The sequence below is a fragment of the Liolophura sinensis genome, chromosome 1 (assembly GCF_032854445.1).
Source record: "Liolophura sinensis isolate JHLJ2023 chromosome 1, CUHK_Ljap_v2, whole genome shotgun sequence".
Lineage (NCBI taxonomy): Eukaryota > Metazoa > Mollusca > Polyplacophora > Chitonida > Chitonidae > Liolophura > Liolophura sinensis.
The window spans coordinates 41,580,025-41,607,433 of NC_088295.1; the positions used below are offsets into that span (position 1 = coordinate 41,580,025).

The window sequence follows — 27,409 nt, forward strand, 5'->3', positions numbered from 1 at the left end:
ATGTCATACGAGTTTTGGTCCGTTGCGGTGGAATGGCGTAAGGAACACAGGAAACGTAGCAATACAATTGGAAAGTACAAAGTCTCGGCCTTGGTAATATTTTGGTTGGGAGCAAAGGCCCAGTGGTGACACAAACGTCATTAGTTTGCTTATGACGACCTTGAAAGTGGTGTGAAGCACCCGATCGTAGTGCCTGACCACTCGTTTTGGGCTCACCAATGTTGCGGCTGAGAGGCGGTTTGTTTAACGGTTATAAGAAGTAATTGATGTAATAGTACAGTGTGACTGTGTTGTAACCAAAGGCCCAAACGAGACCCGGATCCTGCTACTCAACCATGCACGAGGCGTTCAGTTCACCAACAGTATTTAGAAGACCAATGTATTAAATACATTTGGATTTGTACAACTGGACAAATAATCATCAAGATAGAAAAGTCAAACATAATTTACACTGTTTTTCATTCTCAGAACGAAATAGCAGATTTTGGCCACATAAACAAGTACAGGTAAGTTATATTTTGTATACAGGATACAGAACGTGTACTATAATATTATAGTGTTATGGTACTTAAACATTTCTTTTTATTGCATTGTGGTACAAATTAGTTCAAATATACTTCTACGTTTTACGAGGTTATGGGTACTTGTTCTCGGTCCTATCAAGCACTAAAACTTGTTGAGCTACCGAGTTTCCATAAAACAGATACGAAGTACCATTAATAATGCTGAAGTCAATCCGGAAAGTAGTATTTGTATATTATCCCTTGATGATTGCACTCATATTTCATGCATTGTGCCTCTTTGTAATAAATAATACAACAGAGAGAATACTGTTTAAAGCCGAATTCCAGCAACGGTATATGAACATACTCTTATCAATGGAAGTTTGTTTGTTTCCTAAAGTTTTAATATCGCCTTCCACACTATTAGGTCACGTCAAGACATGGTATCTGTGTAAAGCATACCGGTCCCATTGCTGACATATGTATACTGTTGCCTCAGGGGAACACCATTCAAAACGGTTTGTTCCCTTATGCTGTGCCCCTATTAAGCTAGGAAAGTATGAAGATTGCGTATTTTAAGGGCTAAGGTATAACCATATTCTGGAATGAACCTCGAGTCTCCTGGTTAAAAGACTTGTGCTATTATACACATATTCCGTAAGTGTATATGCTATTCTGTATATTAAACATTTATGTACAAGTGCTTACAGGGAATCAGCACTGAATAAAGTAAAGAAGGTTTTTTGATTGTGTTAACTGGATAACACCTATGTCCACAATGCGGTGGGCACAATGAACGCTATTGCGGTTCAAGGGGCTTTCGCGTTAATCGTCTGGATTTTGTTTTTCCATCGACCCGTGACCTTTTGCTCTATTTAAGCACAATAAATATTTAACGTGAGAAGGGGAAGTTACTGAGAAAGGCTGGTCATGGCTGACGTTTCGCCTAATGATTCGGAGTTACTGTTGCCATGTGGTAAATTACTACACTCTTCAGACCTGAATGAAGAATGCCAGCGGTGCATATCAGTTAATTTAATTAGCGACAAATATAGCAGACACTTACGGTTTGACCCGTTTTGAATATACAGATGTCTTCAAATTGAGTCGACCGAGTCTTTCGTTGGGTCAGTAAGGTGCTCTGGTAAAGTCTCTTGATATTTTGATTTAAGCATGCTCATGACAATGAAAAAGAATAACAATCCAGATAAAATGAAGTAAGAATAGCTTGTTAATGTTTCAAAACATTTCATATAGAAGGCGTCACAGTTATCCTCCAGTGTAGGAAATATTTCCTTCATCTACTTTATTGTATTATAGGCGTCTAAAATTAAAATATTTTTCTTGGTTGGTATATTTGCCTAAATCTTACATGAGTTTGTATCCGTGAACGACGAGGATAGGCCCCTTTTGTGACAAGACAATCTTACCTGGATAGCAATATGCCTTGTTATATCCTGTGTACTGTGTACGACTTTAATCAAAGCTCAAATTGGTTCTCAATGACTAGTTCTTCAAGAATATTCAATCAAACGCCTTCATTGTCATTTTTTTAAATTATAATTCTTTAATTATAATTCTCTAAAAAGGTCTCTACGACGAAGCGTCCAAAACATTTGGAACTATACTTCATAATAATTATAACTCTGCCTAACATGGGGTTATAGGGTTGGAATGTACATCGTGCTGAATGAAATTGTCACGTTTTATGTAAGAACAACAAGTAAAAGCGCAACTGAGTTACATATTATTAATTAAGACATCTTTTGGTAAACTAGCACGGTACACCATTTAAGACAGTGAATAATTACATGCAACAAGAACATTCCTTGAGTATTTTCGATTCACAGTGAACTGCTGACTACATCTCTTAATCTGTCCTGGTCCTAATTTCGTATATTTTAGTTCTCTGGCGGCTTATATTTTGTATTTTTGTTTTGGAAGTTGGTCTCGTGATCATTGACCTGGTAACCTGGAACCTTCATTATGGTTGACTTAAGGGGTACAAATGTTTGTCACAACGCCTGGATCAGTGCTGATATTCAGGTGGCCAATCTACAAGGAAAAAACATTGAAAATTACCTTCTGACTTGTTCATGAAAAAGTCAGGGATGGCTTCAGTCATGCGATAAACGTCGAGACATCCAACCAATTATTATTTTCCCAAGCGTCCATTAACAAAATATGAAAACGTTTTCCATTGGCAGAATGTCTGCCTAAAGTCACGTATGACTAGTTGACCTGATAAGTTTATACAAAACTTGACTATCAATTAAGTGCGAGACACTAAAGCTCATGGGTCAAAAACTCTCCAGGCGAGCATAACAAATGTGACACAGTAGCTGCTGATATCTTTGAATATTTAGCATGTGCCGCTGGATTCCGTATCTACTCATGCCATGAGAACAAACTATACATGATCATAACATGTGTAATGGTGCATGTTAATGGTGTCATGTTATACCAAGTACACAAGATCAGCTCATATGGGAATATAGGACACCATGGAGGAACACGAAACATCGTGTTAGTAAGCCATGTGTACCATGTGTAAAAACAATACTTGAACCTAACCACAGCATCTCCATGTATTCGCATTTTATTTCGATGAGCCCAGTGCTGGACGAAGTGTACATTTCAGAATTAAGTCCACAAACCGAAATGAAAGTGTTTCCAATCTCAATTTCGCAAATATATAATTACTAGAACTGACATCATAATATAATAAAAGTACCAGTATGCAATTTGAACGACAGTTAATTATTGGGATGTACCAGTCGTAATTAGTCTTCAGTACCAGTAGTGTATGATTTTTACATCATGCGTATTGTGTGACGATTTCAGTCAACGTCACAAGTTATTACTTCAAAACCAAGTGTGTCATGGTTATTCCATCAAAAGCCTGCACTCTAAGTTTCATAAGTTTAGAATGAGCATAATTCTCTTATAACTAGGCCCCTGAAACTGTAGCAATCTGCTGCATGATTGTATCTTACTTCGCTTAACCCGAGGCTAAAGGCTGTATATTGATCGTGTTGAATTAGATCGCCTCGTTGGATTTATGAACAGTTGCAGTCAAAACGCAACTGAGATATATATTTATGTTTGACAACTTACATTCTCACATGGTAGGCCTACGATGTGAATACTGATTTCACCCATTTGCCTAGAACATTCCTTGTGCCTTTCTAACACCACTGAATTCTGTTAAATGTGTTTCTTTACTTGATTCTGTCCTAATTTTGTACCGTATATACTTACTTAACTCTTTGGTGGTTTGTGATAAATGTCGTTTTAGGAATTGGCCACATACGATGGCTGGTATACGATGTCTGTTTCGACGCATAGATTTTATTTTGATTCTTCATATTCGTAATGGCTTCTTCTCCCGTTGTAGGTGAGAAGGTAGTGTATTGTGCTCGGGCAATTCCGGTTGCCTTCCATGAGTTTGTTGGCGCATAAATGAAATAGTTAGTCTCAGCTAATGGATATAAAAAGTAATAACTGATTGATCTTAAGACTGGTGTCACAAAGTTATGCCCTGACTTCCGTGGAAAATGGGGTAGGAGTTAGTTATGTGTGATAAAGTATAGAATCTCCTAAAAATATAGCAGCAAGTAGTAAAAATGGTTTAGCTGTACACGTGCGTAATAACAACTTAGTCTTTCGCCTTACAGCGAGGTAGTGAATCAACACGGGTGAATTCACCTCTGAATGACCGTCCATACTTAATGCTTTGTTTTGCGTTCGGTGGAAGTGGATTTATTGCAACTCCCTAACCGACTGAATAGGGTATAAATCAATAGTCTATACCAAAGGCTGTATCACGATTAGCAATAGTTTAATATTGGCTGCAACCACAGGACCACGTCATTTCTGGGTCGAATTCACGGAAAGCAAGGTTGGTTCACAAGGGTTACGTTACCCGGTGGATGGTTCATTGTGCCTCTAACAGAATGAAGAATACAGGGCTGTTGAAATTTGGATTGGCCGCAAAATCCAGCAATATGTAGACTTCTCTACGGTCAAGATTTTACAATAGCAGCTTTTACCGCCTTATAATGAAGCCATATGCGCCTTAGTTTTTCATCGATTATGTCATAACCGTTTCAATGTCAATCTATCAATTGTTCTCATTTTCCGTTTGCTCTACCATTGGGCGTAGTGTGCACTTCCTGCGTTAAAATCTCAATGGTTTATGATGATCAGTTAACACAGAGTTTGTAACATTCTATCCTGGTTGAACGGAAACTTGGCATATATGTTAGAGACAGTATTTAAATGGGGGTTGGGGTTTATTTTTTTCGTTCTATTGACCACTAATAAATTATTGTCGTTTGCAGATGTCATCGGAACTTGCGCTCTGCATGCATTTTCTTGAAACCTTTCGTTTAGTGTCGGAAACAATTTTTACTTGTGGAGGAAATTTTTTTTATGGCTTAGTGGTCCTACATATCATTGACATAGTCCTAAACAGAGGTAAATGACTAGTACTTTTTATTACGTCTTGTTATATCTGAGCGGAAATTTATTTTGCCCGATCGCTATAAGGTAAGCTGTAGAGAAGTGAGCGTCAATGAACCGAAGATTCATGGTTTGAACAGAAGGCATTTCGAGTTGCTGAATGAAGTAGAGAAAATCATCACATAAATACACAGTAAATTACTGTACTTCATTTTGCCTTGGTCCCATTATTCGGGAATTATGTCGTGAACAACTGCTTCGCAATATACTATGACGGAATTTTTGTGGGTTTCTTTAATTATTTGTTTGATTGGTGTTTTACACAGTACTCAAAAATATTTCATTTTCACTTAGCCAGCATTATGGTGAGGGGAAACCGGGCACAGCCCAGGGGAAACCCACAACCTCTCGCAGGTTGCTGATGGACCTTCCCTCATACTGCCGGAGAGTTTGTGGATTTAAAGGAAAGGTGTGATTTGACAGCTAGGCTTTAGATCAGGATAAGTTAGCAACACGGGATCTGTATAAGAATGTTTCCTTTGGCCTATTCTTATTGGGAGGCCTTCGGCGTTTTTGCCCCTACGTGCGAACATCACGTGTTTTAGCACAACCCTCACTGTTTGTTTGTCAAGTACGGAAACAGGACTGTGTTCTGATCGATTGCGTGTATTTCTATGGTTACTTAGAATGTGTAGCTTCCCTGCACTATCCGATAAAGACTTGGAAAAAACAATTGATTAAAATAATGTACCTTGGTCACGTATTTCTCAAATATGTTATAATATGTCCTTGTATGTGGCTCTGGAAGTCGCTCACGAGCTTAACTTCCTTTAAAAGAACCTCCGTCATCTCAACGCAGGATTCTCGATTATTCCATTTGGTAATACAACAGATAACCTAGCTAATCTCGAACACGTTTTCTCCTAGGATAATAAATGTTGTGGTGACGGTTGGTGGGGTTTGGGTGAGGCAAATAAAATGTAGTGCTGACTTGGAAAACCGATCACACGAAATGACACAAAAATAGTGGACCGCTGAACCTAGGAGCGTAGCAACGCCACGATAGCATGGCAAAATACATTGAAAAAATGGACCAACGCACGTGATGAAATAAACAGTTGCCCAGATTACCTGCAAGCTAACATATCAGCGACAACTGTGATGTCAACCGCTATGTATTTAGTTAGACGATCTAACATTGTTATAATTGGTTTGCATTGAATCCTATGTGTCCATTTTGCAGACCAGTTACCACGTATTAATAATGGGAAATAACAAAGCTAACTTGGATGGCACGGAACCCAAAAATTAAACCTTATCACATTGTGTCCACGCACTGCATGCTGTCAGTGATCAGTAGATATGTATATTTACTGTACTTTTTATGTTCTATACCTTCTGGAGCAATTGTACTCTTGCCCATTGTAAATATCTCGGCCAAAATTTTGCAAGTGTATTGAACTGGATAGAATTTTAGACAGACACCACTACAGGATTCTCATCAACTATTGATATGTACATGTATTGGGACAATTCATGTGTTGATTTTTCCCACTGCCTTTGTTCGTCAAAGCCTTGGTTGCGTTCGAAAGGGCGATTGTGCTATCATACATTCGTCGAGGGCCATTTGTCCTCCGTCAGTGTTACATGAAAGTTCGTACGTCAAACACGTGGGAATCTTTGTAACATACCAAAGGTCGGTGGTTTTCTCCGGGCAACCCAGTTTTTTTCTTCATAAAACTGACCACCATCCAGTATTTTTTTCAGCATCAATCAAATCAAATACATGACACACAATAGTCAAGACGAGATCGTCTAACGTCAAAACACGGTATGAACATTTTAATCTCAAATGCCTGCAGCCGACACATCTACAGCGTATGATCTCAACACTCACCCCGATAATACACCTGATTACATTGCTAGAAATATTCCCTAATCGATATTGCTTGCTGAGATTTAATTTTACACAGTTATTAATAGAAAGAAGACTAGCTATGACAAATGTCAAATGGATTATGCTGCAGAACAAACATATAGTGTATCATTCCCTGATGTATCTTGAACTTGACAACACGGTGTATGGTAAAATAAAGACACAGATCAGTTTGTCCACTGCAACTTATGCTCTCAATCCCAGAGACGGATTAGACCTGCATGACGTTAGCGTTTGTGAACATTTCAATTAATAGGCCTACCTTTAAGTCAATGCTCCCTTAAGTCAATGCACCCTTAAGTCACTGCACGGCCATGGAACTGTTTTACACCAGAAACATGACACGACTGGTGTCACCTTTTGGGTTGTCTGAAGCATGATTAATGTTAAAATCTCGCGTTTTCTATTGTCTGGGTGAGAGGTTTCTTTTTTGATTTTTCGACACTACAAAAAGTTGTTGTGCAAATATTATAAGTGAACTCATTAGGTGTTTGCTGCAGTCGGGCTTACTTAGATACTAACGATTGCTTCAAACATATCGTATTTCTATCAGAAAAAAGCACTTATAAATGACATTAGAACTGCCCGTGGAGAAACACATGCTGGTTTGATTGCCTCCCTATATTATACGTCACACTTCTTTATTTTCCTCGTGATAAGTGACAACTTGTTAGTTAGACCTATTGTCTTGCTAACAGACATACCTGGCATGACATAAATATGACTATGTGCAGAGCAAGTAACAATACTTAAACATTTTTCACATTGCTTTAGGTTTTACTTGCCTGGCTTTCTCAATGAAGAGTTTATGCTTGGTTTACGATGTCTTTTTCTACGCTTGGATTAAATTTCGTTGAAAACAAAGCACTTCCATTTGACTCGATCAAAAATATTGGACGACGAGAACGAAACATAATTGATTTCAATTTGTTGCCTAAAACGTGCCTGTGTCTTTCTGACATAGTTAAATCCATGTTGATATTTACTTTTCGTTTACATCATTCATTTATAGCTTTCCAATTTATCTTTTGGTTTGAATTTATGTTTTAATGACAACTTTATCAATAACATGATGGCACTTCATTTCATGGTGACATGGTCGAATATGATACCCTGACAGTATAATGTCAAGATAGAGGTTATATTATGTTGACTGAATATGGTTTGTTTCCATTACCTCTATTTCTTTCATACGTCATATGCATCATTTTCCAGTGCTATAAAGCAATCCATTGTTTTCAAAATGGGATAATCATTCAGACTTTTGCCTCCCTTCTCCACTACATTTTCTGAGAGGAGTACAGTTTGTACTGAAAGTAGAACAAGCCTGTATGCACACTTCCAAGAATAGTTAGTTTCGACTTCAAACACTGGGTTGAAAATAAAATATGGAACCGTAGATTGTCTTGGGCTGAGCATTTATATTCTCCCAGCTAACACCTCCTGTTGATTTAACCGAGTTCAACATACGCAAGGTATACAAAGCGATGGCCACAGTTGGACTGGTGCACTTTGAGTGGGTTATTATCTAGTCATCGAGGTCATTCAGTTTCCGAGCGTTTGTCATGTCGGTATCGAGTTTACGGATCAATGACATAGCAAATGGTTTTCCTGTAAGAGATAAAATGTTATATGTGGTGAAAGGCTATCCTGCACGCATTTGTTAGATACAAATATTCTCTGACAACAGTTGAGTTATATACGATGACATTTCGATTCGAATCACTGGTTGCGGTTATAGTTCATAATTTGTCTCCTTCCTTATGGTATTATTCTAGATCCTGGATCACCAAATCAAATCTACAATATCTGTTAGCGGAACTCCTCTGACAGCTCTACCAGTACCCATGGGTTTAATCATATTAATCAAAAAGGGGAATTGTAGGTCACTACGTCATTATATTAATTTCCAATCCATCAACTAATCTGCCACCAGTTTTAAAATCCTACAAACTTTCAACGGTATTACACATTTTATATTTTCACCTCTTTCACAACTTAAATGCAAACAGAAATGATTTCTTTAAATTTAATAAAAAATATGAATTCTTAGCGGAAGGGTTGACGATATATGCCCATTGGAAACACAGCGATTGTTTGTTACAACTCCCTCGCTTAAGGTTGAAATACTTCCAGTAGACAGGTGAGCAATGTTTCACAGACTGTAGGTATTTCTTTAAATTCCTTACTTTGTGTTATTTTCCGTTATGTTTCCACGTGATCCCTTAAAGAAGAACTCCAAAGCAAAAATTATCATACAAATTGCTGAAATTGACTACAAAAATGTTTCCTTTGAGGCAATGCCTCTATATGTCAACAGCTCTTGTAAACCAACAGCTGAAGTAAGTTCATGTTTTTCCCTTTTCGCTTCTTCACGTCATCAAGGGTATCATGTGACTTCAGTTTCTTCAGGCTATAGCTCTTTGAGCTCAGAGTATTCCCCGTCCACATATTCGTTCTCAGGAAAAAGTTACACAAAAGTGGGCCACCCTCAAATTCGAATAGCACAGGCAGCATATCCAATGGGCACTGTATTGTTTCTTTCCATACCAATAAATTTCCTCCTATTTTTATGAACTTGTATCAAAAGAACCAAACCAAGAGACTTCTACCGGTGTATAGCTACAGGTTTGTTGGCTTGAATTTGTTATTGCATATTAAATTTGATGACAGGACAGCATTTTTAGCGATTCTAGACCAGTCACGCCTTATAAATTGCATTTAACACCACTGTATATTTTTTTTACATAAATTCTGCTGAAGCTACTGTTTGTAACTTTCTATTGTTCAAGCATAACAGTTAGAATAAAACCCCAACTGAGGTAAATTGACAACAGGACGTATTTACCGGTTACGTCTGACCCTTGGCCAACTATCATACTGTCACTCACAGTGGTCGCTGCTCTAGGTTTGCTCTCTGTGCTGTAGTATTTTATACAGAATGTTTTGCATCTGAAAGTGTGAGGAAAATCTCTCCAAAATGTCCCGCAAAGCAAAGCAAGCCTCGCGAAATCTCAATCTGACCCGCTTATCCCAACGTCCGCTTGAAAGACATATCCCAACGTTTAGACACATACAATTAATGCATTTGGGTTATTCATATTATAAGCTTTTGACGCGTTTATCATTCCCTCACACAAAAGTCTGTATATGGGTTATTCATGACATATGTTACTGACAGGTCCAGCGACAGCACACAAACGATATGGATTTATTTGGTACTCAATTGAGCTTGTTGTTTATCGACATGTGTCAAGGGTGGACAGGAAGACTGGCAATACAGCATGATAAATGGCTCGCCATTCATCAAAATTTCATGCAGTTCTAATATATATCAAAGCCGTGGCTGTTTGTCTTGCATTCGTTCACCACTCGTCAACCCCTTAAGGGACATTCTGTGTTCATTACAAGAAGACATTAGTTTACAAAGATAGGTGTTATAAATATACCGGCCATAAAAGAACTATGAAGCTATATAAGCTTAAAAGTTGCATCAGTTTTCCAGGATTTTTAATTACTCGATGTGAGAAGGTCGTTGCAGAGCTGAGTTTCTGTGTAAACTAATTGCAGCGTTGTTTGAATGAACTAAAAAGGGACATCCGAATTGTGAAAGTTTTTTTTAGATTAGTTTTAATTAGTCCTTTGAAGTTTCCACCTAAGAGAAAAACTTGCCTAGCATGCACAGAGAAAAACTTTTCACCGCGGGGAGAGCTGTCTACCATGGGAAATATTTTTCTACCTCAGGGAAAACCTGTCAACCGTGGAAAACATTTTCATCCTGCAGAAAACCGATTGGAAGCCTTTCTTAGAAGGAGAAAAACTGTCTACCATGGAGAAAATTCGCCTACCATGCATTAAGCCTGTTTACCATGACGAAAGTCTCTTTACCATGGAGAAAACATTTCTACCATGGATAAATCCTGTCTACCACGGAGAACACGTTTCCAATGAAGAACACATGTCAACCATGGAAAAAAAAATATTTCCGCCATGGAGAAATGAAAAAGCCTGTTTACTATGGAGAAAATCTGTCTACCACTGAGAAAACCTTTCCAACCAGAATGTCGTTGTGACAGCCTCCCCACCGAAGATAAAATCTGTCTAGCATAATAATTTGCCTGCCATGAAGAAAACCTGTTTACTATGGAAAAATTTGGGCAAACATTTCACTATCAAAACCTATAGTCCGACATTCGCTTACTACTCGTAAACCATGAAAGGGTTTCCCAAGTCAATAATCGCATGACTCATTTCCAAAACAACCTGAAGCAGCAGTTCCCAAAAGAATATATGTAAGAAATAATTATAAATAAAAGCAAAAATAAAGTTGGTAACAAGGAAGAGTTAAACACGGGGAAAATACCCAACGATTTGATGTAATTATAACTGTGATTCCGCTTGTCCAACTCAGTGCACAGGGAACAAGCTGTTTCGCCGGCTCTTAACAACGAATTGTCATGTTTATTTGCTTTAGAGTAGTGTTTGTCAGCTATATATGAATAAAACATGATTGTGAGTTAATAGTATAGTTTTTACATTTACGACCGGAAAAAATGATAAATACAGGACACTACGGGCATGCGATTATTTTGTTGTCGGTCAGCAACCCAACTAACTTGTCTCAAGTTAGTGTCCAGGTGTCCGAACCAAAAACGGTAAGCTGTAACCGAGAGCCATTATACATTATTTGCGAGTGATTTGAGAGTGAATTTCTGCATAGCTTTTCATTTATTTCATTTATTTATTTGACAGATGTTTCGTACTTAATAATATTTCACATACGACGGGTCGGTGGCCAGTATAATGGTGGGCGGAAACCAAGCTGAATAGTATCTTCAGTTTTATAGTTGTACTACAATTGCGTTATCTTACTTAAAACTAGTGAGAAATACAAAATGTATAGGTAAATGTTCTGTTGCACACTGAACCAGTTTTATTTTTTCTTTACATATTTACATCACTTACACTGTATACGGCTTTAGTCTTTTGATTCGCTTCTTAATGTTTTAATGTTTAAAGGTTAACATTGAGAGCACTCCTCGACTAAGTGAGGAATAACTTGACCACACTTGCATATAGATGACTTGCATTAAGTTTGTCGCTTTGCATTTTGGGTAGCCAGGCCGCCATGTTAGAAGGCAACAATACCTATACATTATATAAGTAACAACACGGGCTCATATCACTCTGTACATGTAGTATCATATTCAAAAGAAAATTCCTGATCAAATACGTCCGATCGGGGACATCGTGAACTACCTTAACACGGCCCTCAAATTTAGTGGCAGTTGCTTATTATTTTGGCAGTGAAAGGTCTTCCATTTGGTGACCTTATATTGCATATCACAATAGCCTTTGAAATACGGACCAAACTCTGATCTTTTTCTATCGGTTTTGTTATAAAATTCACAACACACCAGGTGTTCAGCATGTTCACAGAATTTCAGCAGGTAGTTATGCAACCAACTGTAATAGCCAAATAATGACCTTCAATACCGCTTGCAGAAAATAGTACAGGGAAATATAACGTGTGGGCAAATTCAGCCGTATGCATGGGGTTTATTATTCAGGCGACTATCTCCGAGCCCAGCGGTGTGCCAGATGTAAGAGGACCTGAGCTTACTGCGGGAATTAGGAGCTTTGCAATCGTATTACGTTACCCACTGCACACAAACGCAATAGGGCGGGAGCACAACAAAATTTCATTAGCAGTTTGATTCAGCTGAAGTAGCCGCATTCAGCGGTGTTTAGAAACTGCCGATCGGACTAACAGTGCTTTGATATGTGAAATCAATAAGGCCTTAGTGACTCCATCGATGGGCAGGCTTAAAATGTCATATGAACAACGTCAACGAGAAGAAGCAGCGCAGGGAGGTCGGGTTCCCTTTAGGCGCGTTCAAGGTCTGATAAATCGTCACGCAAATTTTTGCCTAATTATATGCTTTGAGGGTTTATCAATGTACTGATAATAGGCTATGATTTGAAGGTAAACAAACCGAATTTACCTTTGACAATCCTTGGTTGCCCCCTAATGACAAACTAAACAATAACCATTGACAGGTTGATCACAGTTTGGAGAGTATCTAGTTAGTGCAGCCTTTTTCTTTTACTTTCAACATGTCTGTTGAAGAAAATTTGGCCAAGTATATATTGCCTGTATTATACCCAGGACGTCACAACCCAGTCGAGTTTAAAACCTTCTGAGAAGATTATAGTTGGTAAGCAATTGTGTCGGTACAAGCTTTGGGATTTAGCGAGTGAACTCAAATCTGTCTCGGTACACGAAATACAGACTAAGGTTAAACAACCCGTTAATTGCCTTGACCTGCTGCGTTGCGATGGACAGAAGGTATATGTATAGGTGAAGTCAGCAAATGAAAAGGTCGTAGGACATCGTTAAATTGTATAGCTATAAGTCACACAGTCGAACTTGAGTGAATCGTACCTTGGCAATGTGGTTTCTAGTCAATAATTATTTTTTATTTTGGATTTTTTTTTTAACAGATTGATTCCGACGACGCAGCCGAACTTTCCTACAAGTGACGAGGCAACGCTCTGTAAGAATGTCACTGGACCTTAACAATTACTCATGCTCCTCTATCGGACTTTTCCTGCCAGCCATTAACGAATACACATGGAGTACGGGCACAAGAGCCTTTCTTTACCTGGCCGGGATGCTATGGTGCTTTTTGGCAGTTGCCATTATTGCGGACATTTTTATGTGCTCCATTGAAAGAATTACCAGTAAGACTCGCATGGTGAAAATCGCTGACAGTGACGCGAAGGATGGATATCAGGTGTTGGAAGTAAAGGTGTGGAACGATACTGTGGCCAACCTGAGTCTCATGGCGCTAGGCACAAGTGCTCCGGAAATCATGTTGTCCGTTGTGGAAATTATCAAAAACCAATTTACTGCGGGAGAACTCGGCCCGTCCACCATTGTGGGCTCTGCTGCCTTTAATCTGTTGTGCATAACTGCTGTGTGCATTGTCTCCATCGAGAAGGGTGAAATCAGGAAAATTTCGGCCATCAAAGTGTACGGTGTGACAGCCTTCTTCTGCATTTTTGCGTACGTCTGGTTGATCTTAGTACTAATGGTGATGTCTCCTGGGGTAGTAGAATTATGGGAAGCCATCGTAACCTTCCTCTTCTTCCCAGTGCTCATCCTGGTCGCTTATGCCGCTGACAAAGACCCGTGTTGCCGGAAAAATAAAACAACGGTTTCCATGGAAATTGGCTTAGGTAATTATCATTTTAGCTTTTATTCACATATAATGTCCCCTAATGTTTTGAATAGTATGTGTTTCGAACACAGTTCCATCCACCTCCCATGACAACATGGGATGAAAGAAAGTATCAGTCAAGTTTTATATGAAATGTAATCAATCATTAAAGTCTTTCAAATTCCTCAAAACTATAACACAGTTTCAGTTGTGGCAGAATTGAACATCCACATATTCTGGATCCATTGAGCATACATTGCACAACATGTATCTAGTCGGTACAAACTTGGTATTCCAACCTCGTTGGAGGCTTGGCTACTTTCAACACTCACTTGTTTTTACAGCATAGCCATTCACAGGCACGTGTTGTCAATCTCCAACGTCAAATGAATTAATGCTGTTGATTTTCGTTTTTGAACAGGCTCTGAGTTTCGTAAGTTACTTAACCGTGTGGTCATACATTCCGTTTTTTCTTTTAGCTTGCCACTTTTAGCCTAGTATATGTTAGCCATACCGTCTTAATGTGATGGAATGTGCACGCATAAATGAGTTTTATGAGTATGCGTCATACAGTTGTAGTTGTATTTTTTTTCTTAGCTTGTAGACCCCTTACCCTGTGCAGTTGTCTGTCAAATAATTTGTGGTATAAACTAATGCAGTGTGCTGTACTTTTACAGCATGGAAATAGTTCTAAATATTATAAGTAGTAAAACACTGGTTAATTATCTTTTATTTATGTATTTATGATAAACAAAAGTATTTGCAATAGTGTGTTAATAAGTTAGTTACACTTAATCACGGTATACAAAAAAGTCAGCCTTTCAAAAATATGTGTCTAAACATTATAACATACAATAATTTCCCATTTACTGAAGGATGATTAGAAGGAAAATATTAGATAGAGATTTGCAGTCAAGTCTGTAATGTATTGGGAGTATGTTGTAGCGTTTTAATACTTAGAAAATATTAGCAGCTAAAGATCTGCGTTTAAGAGAATCTACACTCTTTAGTTAAACTTGTTGACGCTGTGATTGGCCATTTTTATGACATCAGAGATTAGGGTTTCCAAAGAAATGAAGGTAATAAGCGTTATCAAACTATATTACGACAAGTGAAGAATGACACATATTGGCCCAGCAAAAAGGTTTCATATGAAAGATGGCGACCATGTTTTGCTCTCAGTTTTTCACCGTGAAAACTATATCGTAAACTCGTAGTAATATCTCCTTTCGTAGACGACAACCTACTACCTGGATCATTAGTGCTTGTCGATATAATTTCAAACACTGATAAATCAAGACCAGGGAAATAACTGGCTGAAGTGAAACTCTAACAAGCGAGCTGTTCCCGTCTGGCCGGATAGCTCAGTTGGTAAAGTCATGAATTCCCGTCTGACTCTAGTCAGTAATCTCGCTATTCTCCATCGGTCAGTGTTGCAAATGATATCTAGTTATTGTACTGCTCGACCATGATTGCGGTTTGTTTTTATTAGTTCTTTTCTGAACAATATACAGGAGAATATCTTCCGACATTAATATAAGATTACTATCGATGTTAAGAATCAATACTAGGTATATGACCCTTTCCAGAGATTATAACTAAGAACTAACTAATGGGCTTGTTTGTTAAAGTAAGAGTCTTACTCTAAGATTCTTTGAAAAAAATGGCACTCCTTGTCATTAATTTATTTGTTTAATTTGCTTTTACGCGACACTCCTTTTGAACTTGGCTGCCTAATTGTTCTTCTGCTCAGTACAACGTATGAAATGATAAGCGTGCCTTTAATGACGTCACCGTGGAATTACAGATATGAACATGTAGATAAGCGTCTAACTCGGATACAATCATCAATAATTCTGTGCCTATAAACCCTTGACGTTGTCAAGGCTACATCGATGTTACGTAATACTAATCGCAGTGTACCTGCTAGGCTAACAGCCAGATTTTAACGCTTTTTACCTGAACTGCCCGTACTTATTACCGAGTTAACGGTGTACTGTTTCTGAATATTAACGAATCAATTGCTCCATAGTGCTCATATTCATTCGTAAACTAGATGGTTCAAATTTAGTAAATCAATTTCACATATTTCAACACTTCCATAACTTTCATTTATTATGCATACAGTGCATTGGTGGCCTCCGTGGCTCCGTTGGTTAGCCCGCTAGCGTAGCGTAAGGACCCCAGAGCCTCTCACCAATGTGGCCGCCGTGAGTTCTAGTCCAACTCATGGCTTCTTCTCCGGCCGTACGTGGGAAGGTCTGCAAGCAGCCTGCGGATGGTTGTGGGTTTCCCCCAGGCTCTGCCCAGTTCACCTCCACCATAATGCTGACCGCCGAAATATACTTGATTTCAACGTAAAACATAAGTGGAATGAATAAATGACTTGACTTACTAACAATAGGTTAGCTATTTTTTGCAGACGTATCATGAAGCAACTTTATCATACAAACAGTGCAGAACATTGTGATAACTTGTCATATATAGATCTTTCTGATGAAATAGAACTACCTTATCCTGCCAATCAAGGTAATAAATCCAGCAAGCGATATAGACAAAAGTCCATGCTTCCTTATGTAGAATTCCTTCCCTAAACTTTTTTGTAAGCATACAAGACAACAAATAGTGACGTAACAGTAAATAGTTGTTTGTTTGAAAGACTGCATGCAATATTAACAAATTCTCATTATTTGAATGTGAGTGACAATATATCCATTGCGATATCTAGTGTTGGGCTTTATTTGATCCAACTGATATTTTCTGTTTTAACTCAAGCAAGGTGCCCTTGATATAAAAGTTTATAGATTAATAGGATGGGTTTCTTTATATTTGTTGATATACCTTTTAAAATCCTCTGGGTTGTCTTTTTATGTCATTGAGTTTAACCAGTTCGATGATCTTCAAAATAACAAATTTCCTAACTAATTATAGAACTGTATAAACATTACTTCTTTGGTAGAAGCGGCCAATCAAACTGGCAGACGGAGGTCCTCGGTGTGCAATGGCAGTGCTGAAATCATAGAGTTAGCTAAGGTGAGAACATCATTTAACACTAACTGAAACATTTTTTTCTATAGCGTCATCTAATCCTTCTCAATGAGTTGAACAAAGTTGAAGATTGTATTATATCTCAATGCATTCATTTGTTAGAATCCTTCACCGTAAGCGATCTAACGCATGTCGGTCTGTCACCACTGTGGATTAATCAACCATGATACATTTATTATATTTGCGCTACTGGTGTGTGTAAAAAAAGACATCAATATTTATCTTTCCCCTACGTTACAAATTACACTTGTCCGTTTGTCTTGTTTACAGTTTGACTGGGCTGCATGAAGTGTATATAGCTTAGAGTGAAACTATAATAACAGTTGTCATACGTCCTGGTTTTTAGTGGTAGATATATTTTCCCTATTTTCATCCATAGTCATGTATGTTATATATTCAGGAACTGGGCAAAAGGCAAGATCTTACTGAAGAGGACGCAGCCATGTTGGCTGCAGCTAAAGTTGCTGAGACAAAATCCCATACGTCCAACTGGTACAGGATAAACGCAACACGTATGCTCACAGGTGGTGTTCGAATAAAGCCGAAAGTCAGCGAAAAATTAAAACCGGTAAGAATCTTCCTACTTTTATGTATAGCTCAAGACTGCAGCATAGAGAGTAAACCCGCGTATTAGTGATGCAATTTTACCGCAGTTAGCCTTTTTTTCTAACTTTTCATGCAAATGCTTAAGTAGTAGCAAGTTACATACCCTTGACACTAAGTCTTAAGAAGAATTAAACAAATTTAAAAACAAATATAAAAAAATAAACAAAAACAAATACAGAGGCGTTAATTGCAATACATTAGACATCACTGGCCTGCAGTTCCTGAAAATGCTGTATTGTCATCACATTTAATATACAAACACATAAAAACAATGTGAAGACTAAACAATAAACAGCGAATGTGCTTTAGAAACAAAGCTGGTGCACATTGCTTTTCTTATTTGTGTTTTCATTCTAATGATAAATATTTGCTCGCTTGTAAATTGACAGAGGGTGGATTATTACTGTATGATGTACAAAATACGGTCACATCGATGACTTCGCACATCAGCACCTCAGCATAGAATTACCCATAGGAATTAATCTTTTATCATGTTACATGGCCACAGCTGGACTCTTTACATTCGGGTTATCCAGCCTGGAGAGGCCCTTAGCAACGCCATTAGCGCAGCTTCGTGAACTTTTGATCGTGTTTACTACCAAACAGTCACCACTTCATCTATTCATGTTAGCGCTCAGCGCCTCTTTAGTGTATCTTTAGTGCCCCAGTACATTGCTGCATTGTCCTCTTGCATGTTTTATGAACATAAGAAAGATTACTCGAGCACTGATAACCTCTAGCCTAATAGGCCTTCATTTAAACGAAAATTAAAAGAGATAAGTTTCAATTCCCTTGGTTGCTGTTAACTTCCTACCATTGGCAATTCTCGCTCCACTATACGGAAATGAATTCCGTAGCTGGCAGACATGTTTATTTAAACAATGGAATGTGACACACCATGCTTTATACGGCTTTGACAACCCATGTGTGCATGTACAAAGAGCCTCAGGAAAATATCCTTTATCTTCGTTTAAACACTGCATTAAAATTGAATGAGCAAATCACTCAAACCCCACTTATGGCAGTCAACAAAAACAGCAACTTTTGTTCTCAAAATCACTAAGGTCTGTCAGTAGCAACTGCAACAGACCATTAACCGATTGCTTTGCATAGTTAAATCGCTGGTTCATAACATACATACATATATACATATATACATACGTACATGCATGCATATATTAGTAAATATACATAAATATAAATACATACAAATACACAGTAGTAGTTAACAAGGCGACTCCATTTCATGGAATCGTTTGCGCCAAAGCAATAAGATGTGTTTCCGGGGTTCCGGTTGTTCTTAACAACAATGGTCAATTCATAGAGCCATTTGCACAGTTCTATGCACTCTGTGTTAGTACTGCACAGCTTTAAAAACTAAACTTTTTTCAGGCTGGTTCACAGCGATTGTCAAGCCGTCAGTTTCCCGACTGATCTCTGTCAGAATATTTTGCCGGAAGGGCACTTTTTTGCACTCCGTTTTTAAATCAAATCAAATTCATACCTAGAAGTAGAGATGATCACACTGTAGTACATTGATATCTCCACTTTAGGCCATGTAATGTGCTGTGACAAGGGAAAAGTCGTTGGCATGGCAGCAAAAATTTTTACTTCTTTTGCCACAATTTCTTGATAATGGAGAAGCACTCAAATCCTGTTACTGCAAGGCCTAATACCAAAGCCAGCATTTTCTTACATTACAAACCAAAATTCAAGGAAATACAAAAAATGTGTTCAGTGAGTTTGCAAGTTGTAATAAAAGCGCCTTCTACAAAAAGGTAATGTACGTCTAAATAACTCATTAAGGGCCTTTTCTAATTATAAAAAAACATACAAGATATCAAATCTTTTAACATATAAAGAGTTGCCAAATAGCCAAGTGTCATGTCTGGCACATCAGAACTTTCATTACAGAACTTTGAGCTGAAATGCGTTTAAGGATTGAATGCATTAGTTTTAGGATTCGTCTTACTTTGAAGTTCTTTAGACATTACATTTCTATGTACCATGTTTTAAATACTGTGGCACATGGATATAATGTAAAGTTCACACAGGCATTCCATTACGACACCATGATGAAAGATTTGTGCCACAACCTCTTGTGTATACTGATCGGTCAGGATAAATGGCAGTATGTATTACAACACGACGTGTGTTCATCTTGTAGCTGTATGAGAGTCTTCCTCCTGTGGAAACGCTGGAACACCGAGCGTCCAGAGCCAGCCTCTCTGGAATTGATATCTCAGATGGCGGGATCAAGGCAGTGGTAGAGTTCACGGCCGCCTCCTGTGCTGTCCTCGAAAACGAGGGTAAAGTGAGGATAGGTATCCGCCGCTACGGCAACCTATCTCAGCCGGTATCCGTCAGGTAAACACGCCATGTACAAATGCTTGTTCTTCGTGATGGCAAAATAAAATGCTCCAATATTAAGTCAGATTAAAGCTTCCTTCTTTACTACTACACTACTCGTGTATTACGTGAAATTTATCAGTGGATATTAGTATTGGAAATACGCAATGTCCGAGCGTGAATAGGTTTTTGTTTTTTCACCTATTGCTGAAATACTAAAATATAGCGTTCATTTATGTATATATTTGGTATTGTACGCCGTACTCAAGAATATTTAATTAATATGACACCGGCCAGAATTATGGTGTGAGGAAACAGAACAGAGCCCGAGGGAAACTCACGACCATCCGGAGGTTGCTAGTTTGTGAGCTAGCCCACGAGCATCCACCCTCCCAAGGGTTGCCAGTATGGCAAAACTTTATCATACATCCATTGTTTCTCAACGGTCACGACATAAGAAAACTTATACATCTGTAGTCATACTCATTTCTCGAACTAATTATCGTGTGTGAAAACCTAGGTCACACAAATGTCAGCTATGATTAATTACACCTAATTAATGATGGTAACCGCTGTGCGTCGCCAGATCCCCCGCCATGTGACGTCCTTCTCTGTGATTGAGTACCAGGGCTCAAAGTAAGATTCCCACTGTTTGAAATCCCGGGATTATTATGGTTATTAATAAGCAAATCTTACCACCCACGTACTTTTATGATTATTTCATAACTGAAGATTGATTAAAAAGAAAATACACGTGTTATACCATGTTGTTGATCGATTGAAGACTTGGTAACTACAAAAAACTGAAATTTAATAGTGGTTCATTTTTTCAGTATTACGGATTTAAAAAGCGTATTCATCAGAAGAACATCACGAAATCCTAATCGTTTATTTTAATCAACGCGTACAAAAGACATGGAAGAGAAGTATGTGCATTTTCCTGGTGAAAACACTGACGAAAGGAGAAGCATTCTTTCAGCAGCTTTAATGAGAAGCATATAGGCATATTTCTTTAATCAGTTCCTCGATTATTTGACTGCTGATGACATTCTATGGCTTTTCTTCATGCGTATTTAGTATATTGATGGTAGGGGCCATTTTACTTACAAGTGTATTTCACTATCTTTTGCAGGGTGGAAACAATTGACGGAACAGCAGAAGCCGGAAGTGATTATAAACCCGTCAAAGAAGTGATAAAATTTGCTGCCAAAGAACAGCTCAAAGACTTGTACGTCGACATTATTGATGACGATATTTGGGAACCGGATGAGTTTTTCTTCGTCAAACTAAGTTTAGAGCCAAACCAGAATGCCGTTCTTGGGAAAACATCCATCAATCAAGTGACAATTGTGAATGATGATGGTAAGAGCCGACTGGACCTTACTGGACGTTCATGGCCATTAGAATATAAATATACCCGTCACTCACTTTATGTACTTTAAAAGCTAGTTATTTTTTTTTCTTTATCAAGAACAAGAACATCCTATAAAGCAGCACATAATGGTCATCCTAAACTTGCGTAGTTCTTTCGTTGTCTCGAACAGGCAGTCAAAGTCACAAAATATCCTAAAACTTCCGTTTGTCTCGAACAGGCAATTACATTCACTCAATCTTATAAAGCTTACTATCCCGGTATTGTTTTATGAATTTCTGGATAAAAGGTTCTTCCCGCTGTATTTTCTTGGGAAAATGATAAGAATGCATTTTTCACCAGGTTCACGGTTAGGATTTTGTACCGTAACAAAGCCTCGGCACCGAGTAAATTTGGTCGACGAGATCATTATTATTCTTTTGGGGGGGGGGGGGGGGGAATTTGTATCAGGTAAGTATTGCACGTGTCTTAACAAGCTCTTTGTTATTTTACAGAGCCGGGGAATTTCGAATTCACCAAGCCCAGTTACTTGGTTAAGGAGAGCTCTGGTAAAGGAATAGTAGTCGTCCAGAGGGCTAATGGGGCTGATGGAAAGGTCTCCGTGTCATGGAGAAGCATAGACATGTCGGCCAAAAACGGCACAGATTTTGGCGGAGGAGAGGGCGTGCTAACATTTGAACACGGTGAGACCAGTAAAGAAGTGGAGATCCCGATATATCCAAGTGATGTGAGTTTTTTTGTCAGTTATTCAATAAACCAGCGACGTCTAGTATATTGCAATTAACACGTTGGCATTAATGTTATTTTTAAACTAATTTTGCTTATGCCATGTTACTAGGGGGCGTGTAATGTGCTGCTGCAGAAGCATTTACATAAACAGTTAGAATAAATCCAGAACTGAAGTAAGCTGCCAGGAGACCATATTACGCTGATTACATCTGGAGGGGACTCCGTGGGCCGAGGAGATTAGTACGCTAGCACAGCGCAATGACCCAGAAGCCTCTCACGAATGCGATCGTTGTGAATTCAAGTCCAGATGATGCTGGCTTTCTCACCGGCCGTACGTGGGAAGGTCGAGGGTTTCCCTGTGAATACTTTAAACTATGACTTAAGTCAGAGACGTTTTCGTGGAACCGGCCCCTGGTGTTCGTATCTTCTTCCACAACTTCCATTCAAAACTAGGAAAATATACCAAATTCAAATCATCCACATCCATCTTACAATGACTGATTTTTAATCTAAGTACAAATTGGCCCGCGTTTTGTGAACTTCATAACAGTGGATGTCCAAGGTATGGAAACTATACCCATCTATGTAACAGGTTACCAGAAGCTAACACGTAAATGATTGATAAGAAATAATTTGTTGTATTTCTGCATTTCGCAGCTAAAAGAGAGAGACCAGAATTTCCAACTGGAATTGTTGAAACCAACTGATGGCGCTCAGATCGGCAAAATTAGTCGAACAATAGTGACCATAGTCAACGATGAAGGTAGGCAAAATCATATTTACGTTAATGGCAAGGTAAATAAAGAGAAAAAACCCTAAGTGTTTCCAGCAATCGTCTGTATTTAGAAACTTTTTAAATACTTGCATTGTAGAGGCTCATGCTTTTAATACACCAGAACAATTTTTTATGACTTTTTGGCCTTTGGAAAAAAATTCATTGAGACAGTGATCTTCGGTCGAATTTTTTATTTATTTGATTGGAGTTTTATGCCATATTCAAGAATGTATCACTATTCAACGACGACGTCATTATGGTGCCTGGGGGAAGTCCCCAACCATGCGCAGGTCAGTGGGAGACCTTTCCACGTACCAGCTAGACTCGAAATCACAATGACCGCACTGGTGAGAGGCCTGGTGTGCTACGCTGTCAGATTTAACCACTTTTCGGTCGAAATAAAGGACACTGGACATCTTAGTTGAATCTTTATTTGTACAAACTTGTCAGAATGGTTTCCGTAACGTCGACTGTATGGGTGTGAATGGGTTGACATATTCCGAATTAACCAAAAGGTCAATAAATATCCTATAACAGGATCGGCCATGCTGCTTCAATCGAGATGAGGCCCTAACATTTTAGAAAACCATTTTATTTCCCCATGTAAGGAATTCCCATGGATAGTCACGTCATATAAGCTTAATTTTTTCGTACGATATTTTGATCGCATCGTACTGCATTTGATTTGTCAGATCCGAACATATAGACAGATTATACAATGCATTGGGGGACTCGAGGACGACCTACACAGAAGGTCCAGAGGACAGTAGAACGCATCGTTTTCTTCTGTGATGTTGCCGTGCGTGTTTTATGAGCGTGTGCTTCACGTTTTATGAGCCCACGTACATCGATAATTGTGACGTAATAAAGAAAACACAAACAGCTTTGTTCCGCCTAGAAACAGGCAGGAAGGACTTTTACGAGTTTCCCATTGAAGCTGTATTTTTTCTGTTACCGTTAATTTCTCTCTTTGTAGAGTATACCGTAACAAAGTTGTTATAACGTCTTATTTGTGGCCTTCAAATAAAAAGAATTTCACCTTTGTAGGTTATGGTTTTGAAATTCCACCGAAACCGTGCGGGTCTTCAAACCAGCACAAGCTTATGGCTAATCTTCAGTCAACCCACAAAGTAGAGGGGTTGTCACAAATGATCAAAAGCATAAATTATCGTCTCAAGTTTAAACATATCTGATGTGTTTCTTATTTCAGAATTTAACGGTATGGTTGACAGGATCACTAATCTGGCAGTCCGAAATCTGGACACGCTGAAGTTAGACACGGCGTCCTGGGCGGAGCAGTTCCGAGCAGCGCTCAATGTTAATGGCGGGGACCTGGACAACGCTGGCTTCCTGGACTATCTCATGCATTTCTGTACATTTTTCTGGAAGGTGAGAGCTCTTGGAGAATACACTGTGCGGAATGGTAAATTTGGACAGCAGTAGATTGTTTTCATTTTTGATTGAATGGTTATGGCTTAACACCAACTCTGCAGCACTGCAGCCATATCAAGACGAATTTCATTTTTAAATCAATTCACAAACACGTGTATTGGCGTCGCATGTAACGATACCCATTTTGATATCAACACCATACATAAGCCAGGGCATGACGATCATGATGCCTTTCATTTCCCTCCACGCAGCATAGCGGGTTCTAAATCTATGTTCTTGTATATAGTTTTATTACAGTTGTCAGCCATAGCGATTGACTCTCTTTCAGATGACAATTGTTGTTTTTACAGGTGATTTTTGCCTTCGTGCCCCCTTCGTCCTATGCTGGTGGTTGGTTGACGTTCGTTATTTCATTACTTCTAATTGGTGTGCTCACGGCAATTATTGGCGACTTGGCCAGTGTCTTTGGCTGTCTCCTGAACGTTCCCGATAGCATAACAGCAATCACGTTCGTCGCCTTAGGAACCAGCATGCCGGACACGTTCGCCAGCCGAGCAGCCGCCATGAATGAAAAGACGGCGGATAGTTCCATCGGCAACATCAATGGCAGTAACTCAGTGAATGTGTTCTTGGGACTAGGGTTGCCTTGGCTTATCGCCAGTATATACTGGTTAGCCCAGGTAAGTCTGCTATATGGGAATCAGTTGATTCGGTGTCATGTTACGTTGTAGTCGACGAAGAGCAACATCTTTGTCACCTAGGACTTCACTCCATACAAGCATTGTACACTATCTCCAAATAGACGACTTCTTTCTGCTATGTTGTTTTGATCTAATTTTTTGCATCAGAATCACATGTTTGCAATACTTTTTTGTGTCATCTAATTACCAAAAGTTTTAGAGTAACTAATACCATGCCTGACTACAGGATTATAGTAAGGTCCCAGTGACAAATATTCAACGAGAGGAATTTCACATGTCTAAAATGCTTCAAACAACGTCATTGGCTACCAGTTGATATGATAACAAAAAAATATCACAAAAATCAAGAACATAATCAAAGGTACCCATATCTACCAGCGAAAATTACCTATTCCGAAAATTCGAAAAATTATAAGCAATGTATAAATATCAAACAAGTTGATAACCTCAAATTCATTATGAGATATACACACCTGTTCATTTTTATATATCGTACTTTGAGATTTGTGAATGTTGTTAAAATTATGATTTATGAAATACCAAAATTCTCTTCCTCTCCGAAATTTTAAGCTTTATCATGTACCTTGGGGGAATGTACCATAAAATATTTCCCTAATTTATTTTATGATACTGTCACCTGAAATATTGAAACAAACATGTCTTTTTGCTTTGGACAGGGCAAGTCATTTTTGGTACCTGTAGGCGCTCTGGGATTCAGTGTTGTCATCTACACTTGCGCAGCAGTTATCGCCATCTTGATTTTAATGATTAGGCGTAACCTTCGCTTTTTTGGAAATGGCGAACTTGGTGGTCCGTTTTGTTCAAAAATCTTTTCTGCTATTCTGATATTTACTTTGTGGATAGCGTACGTTGTCTTGGCATCACTTAAAGCGCTTGACATTCTACATGTTCCATTTTGATAATTTTATGAAAGTGTCAACGTTCACGTTCGAGAAAGAGTGAAGCGGAACCTGACACACGTCATCATACAAATTTTGGCAGGCTAAAGACTAAAACGTGGATTTGACTAAGTGAGTGGAACCTGACACACGTCATCATCCAAATTTTGGCAGGCTAAAGACTAAAACATGGATTTGAATAAGTGAGTGGAACCTGACATATGTCATCATCCAAATATTGGCAAGCTGAAAACATGGCAAACTGAGACATGGATTATATTAAGTGAGTGGAACCTGACACGTGTCATCATCCAAATATGGGCAGCTGAAAGACTGAAACATGGATTTGACTGAGTGAAAACTCGACGCGTGTCGCCATCCAGATATGGGTAGCCGAAAGACTGAAATATGGATTTGACTGATTGGAACTCATTTCATCAGTTAAATTTGGGCAAACTGAAAAACGACAGGAAGAGCTTTTTTCATGCATGATGACGCGATGGCTTACCCTTAAAAGACTCATAGAAGTTGGAAATCCGGCTCTATATTTGGAAATATTGTGATAAAATTTATTGTATTTTTAAAATACTGAATTGAGAACCATACCTCGCAATAAGAAATACTATACATGGCTATCCATTAATCTTACATCGTTTAATATATTGCGTAAATATATCTTTAATATACATTTTTATTGGTAAATGTTCATCTAGTCTTACAATACCGCCCTGTCTTTTTCATAACTATATGTGTGTAACTGTTAATGTCTTCATAGCATTACTGACTTCGACTTGGCGATAAGTCAAAATCATTCATTCGTTACTGACTTTCTTAAGATGATTTCTTAAAATGCTCTCCATAGCAAATGTTATCCTTGCGTTACGGGAAACATTTGCAGCTGTCTTCGAAACACTCTATATCTTGCCTAGTACAAGGACTTGTCAGACTTGATAGATGATAAGAGCATGATGGTTCAATAGTGAAAGCTGTACATACAAAAGAACTACATGTCGTAAATAGATCAGCACTGTGGGTGATTTACTTAGTGTTTACAGGGTATGACGAAGCTTCACGTGCAGGATGTATTTACGAAGTTATCTGCAAATCAGAATCAGAAGAAATCCGAATTTTAACATATAAGACTATAACTGCCGACAGAGAGTAAATTAGATCAGGTATATGTTTGAAATAAGATGGAAACCTCAAAACGTGCAACTAAAGGTTTCTATTGACTGTAGAGTGTGCTATACTAGAACCTAATTACCTAAGAAATGAGTACATGATCAGTACAGGACTAGTTTAAATGTTTAGTGTTACGGTTACACTTTCTTTCAACGCATCGCAACTCTTTCGACAAAGGACATCAACTGGAATCAGTGGGTTCAGGAATGACGAGATATGTTACGAAAGCT

At 38.5% G+C, this 27,409-nt stretch overlaps 1 protein-coding gene across 1 annotated transcript; it reads left to right on the forward strand.

The window, feature by feature from the left end:
- LOC135482324 (sodium/calcium exchanger Calx-like) lies at positions 1–26,018 on the forward strand. The gene is made up of 13 exons (XM_064762255.1): positions 1–93; positions 469–506; positions 13,427–14,145; positions 14,548–14,559; positions 17,086–17,159; positions 17,575–17,742; positions 19,948–20,147; positions 21,262–21,491; positions 21,996–22,228; positions 22,888–22,993; positions 24,216–24,394; positions 24,748–25,077; positions 25,776–26,018. The coding sequence occupies exons 1-13, from the start codon at positions 1–3 to the stop codon at positions 26,016–26,018; spliced, it is 2,625 nt and encodes an 874-aa protein (XP_064618325.1).
- The last annotated feature ends 1,391 nt before the right edge of the window (positions 26,019–27,409 follow it).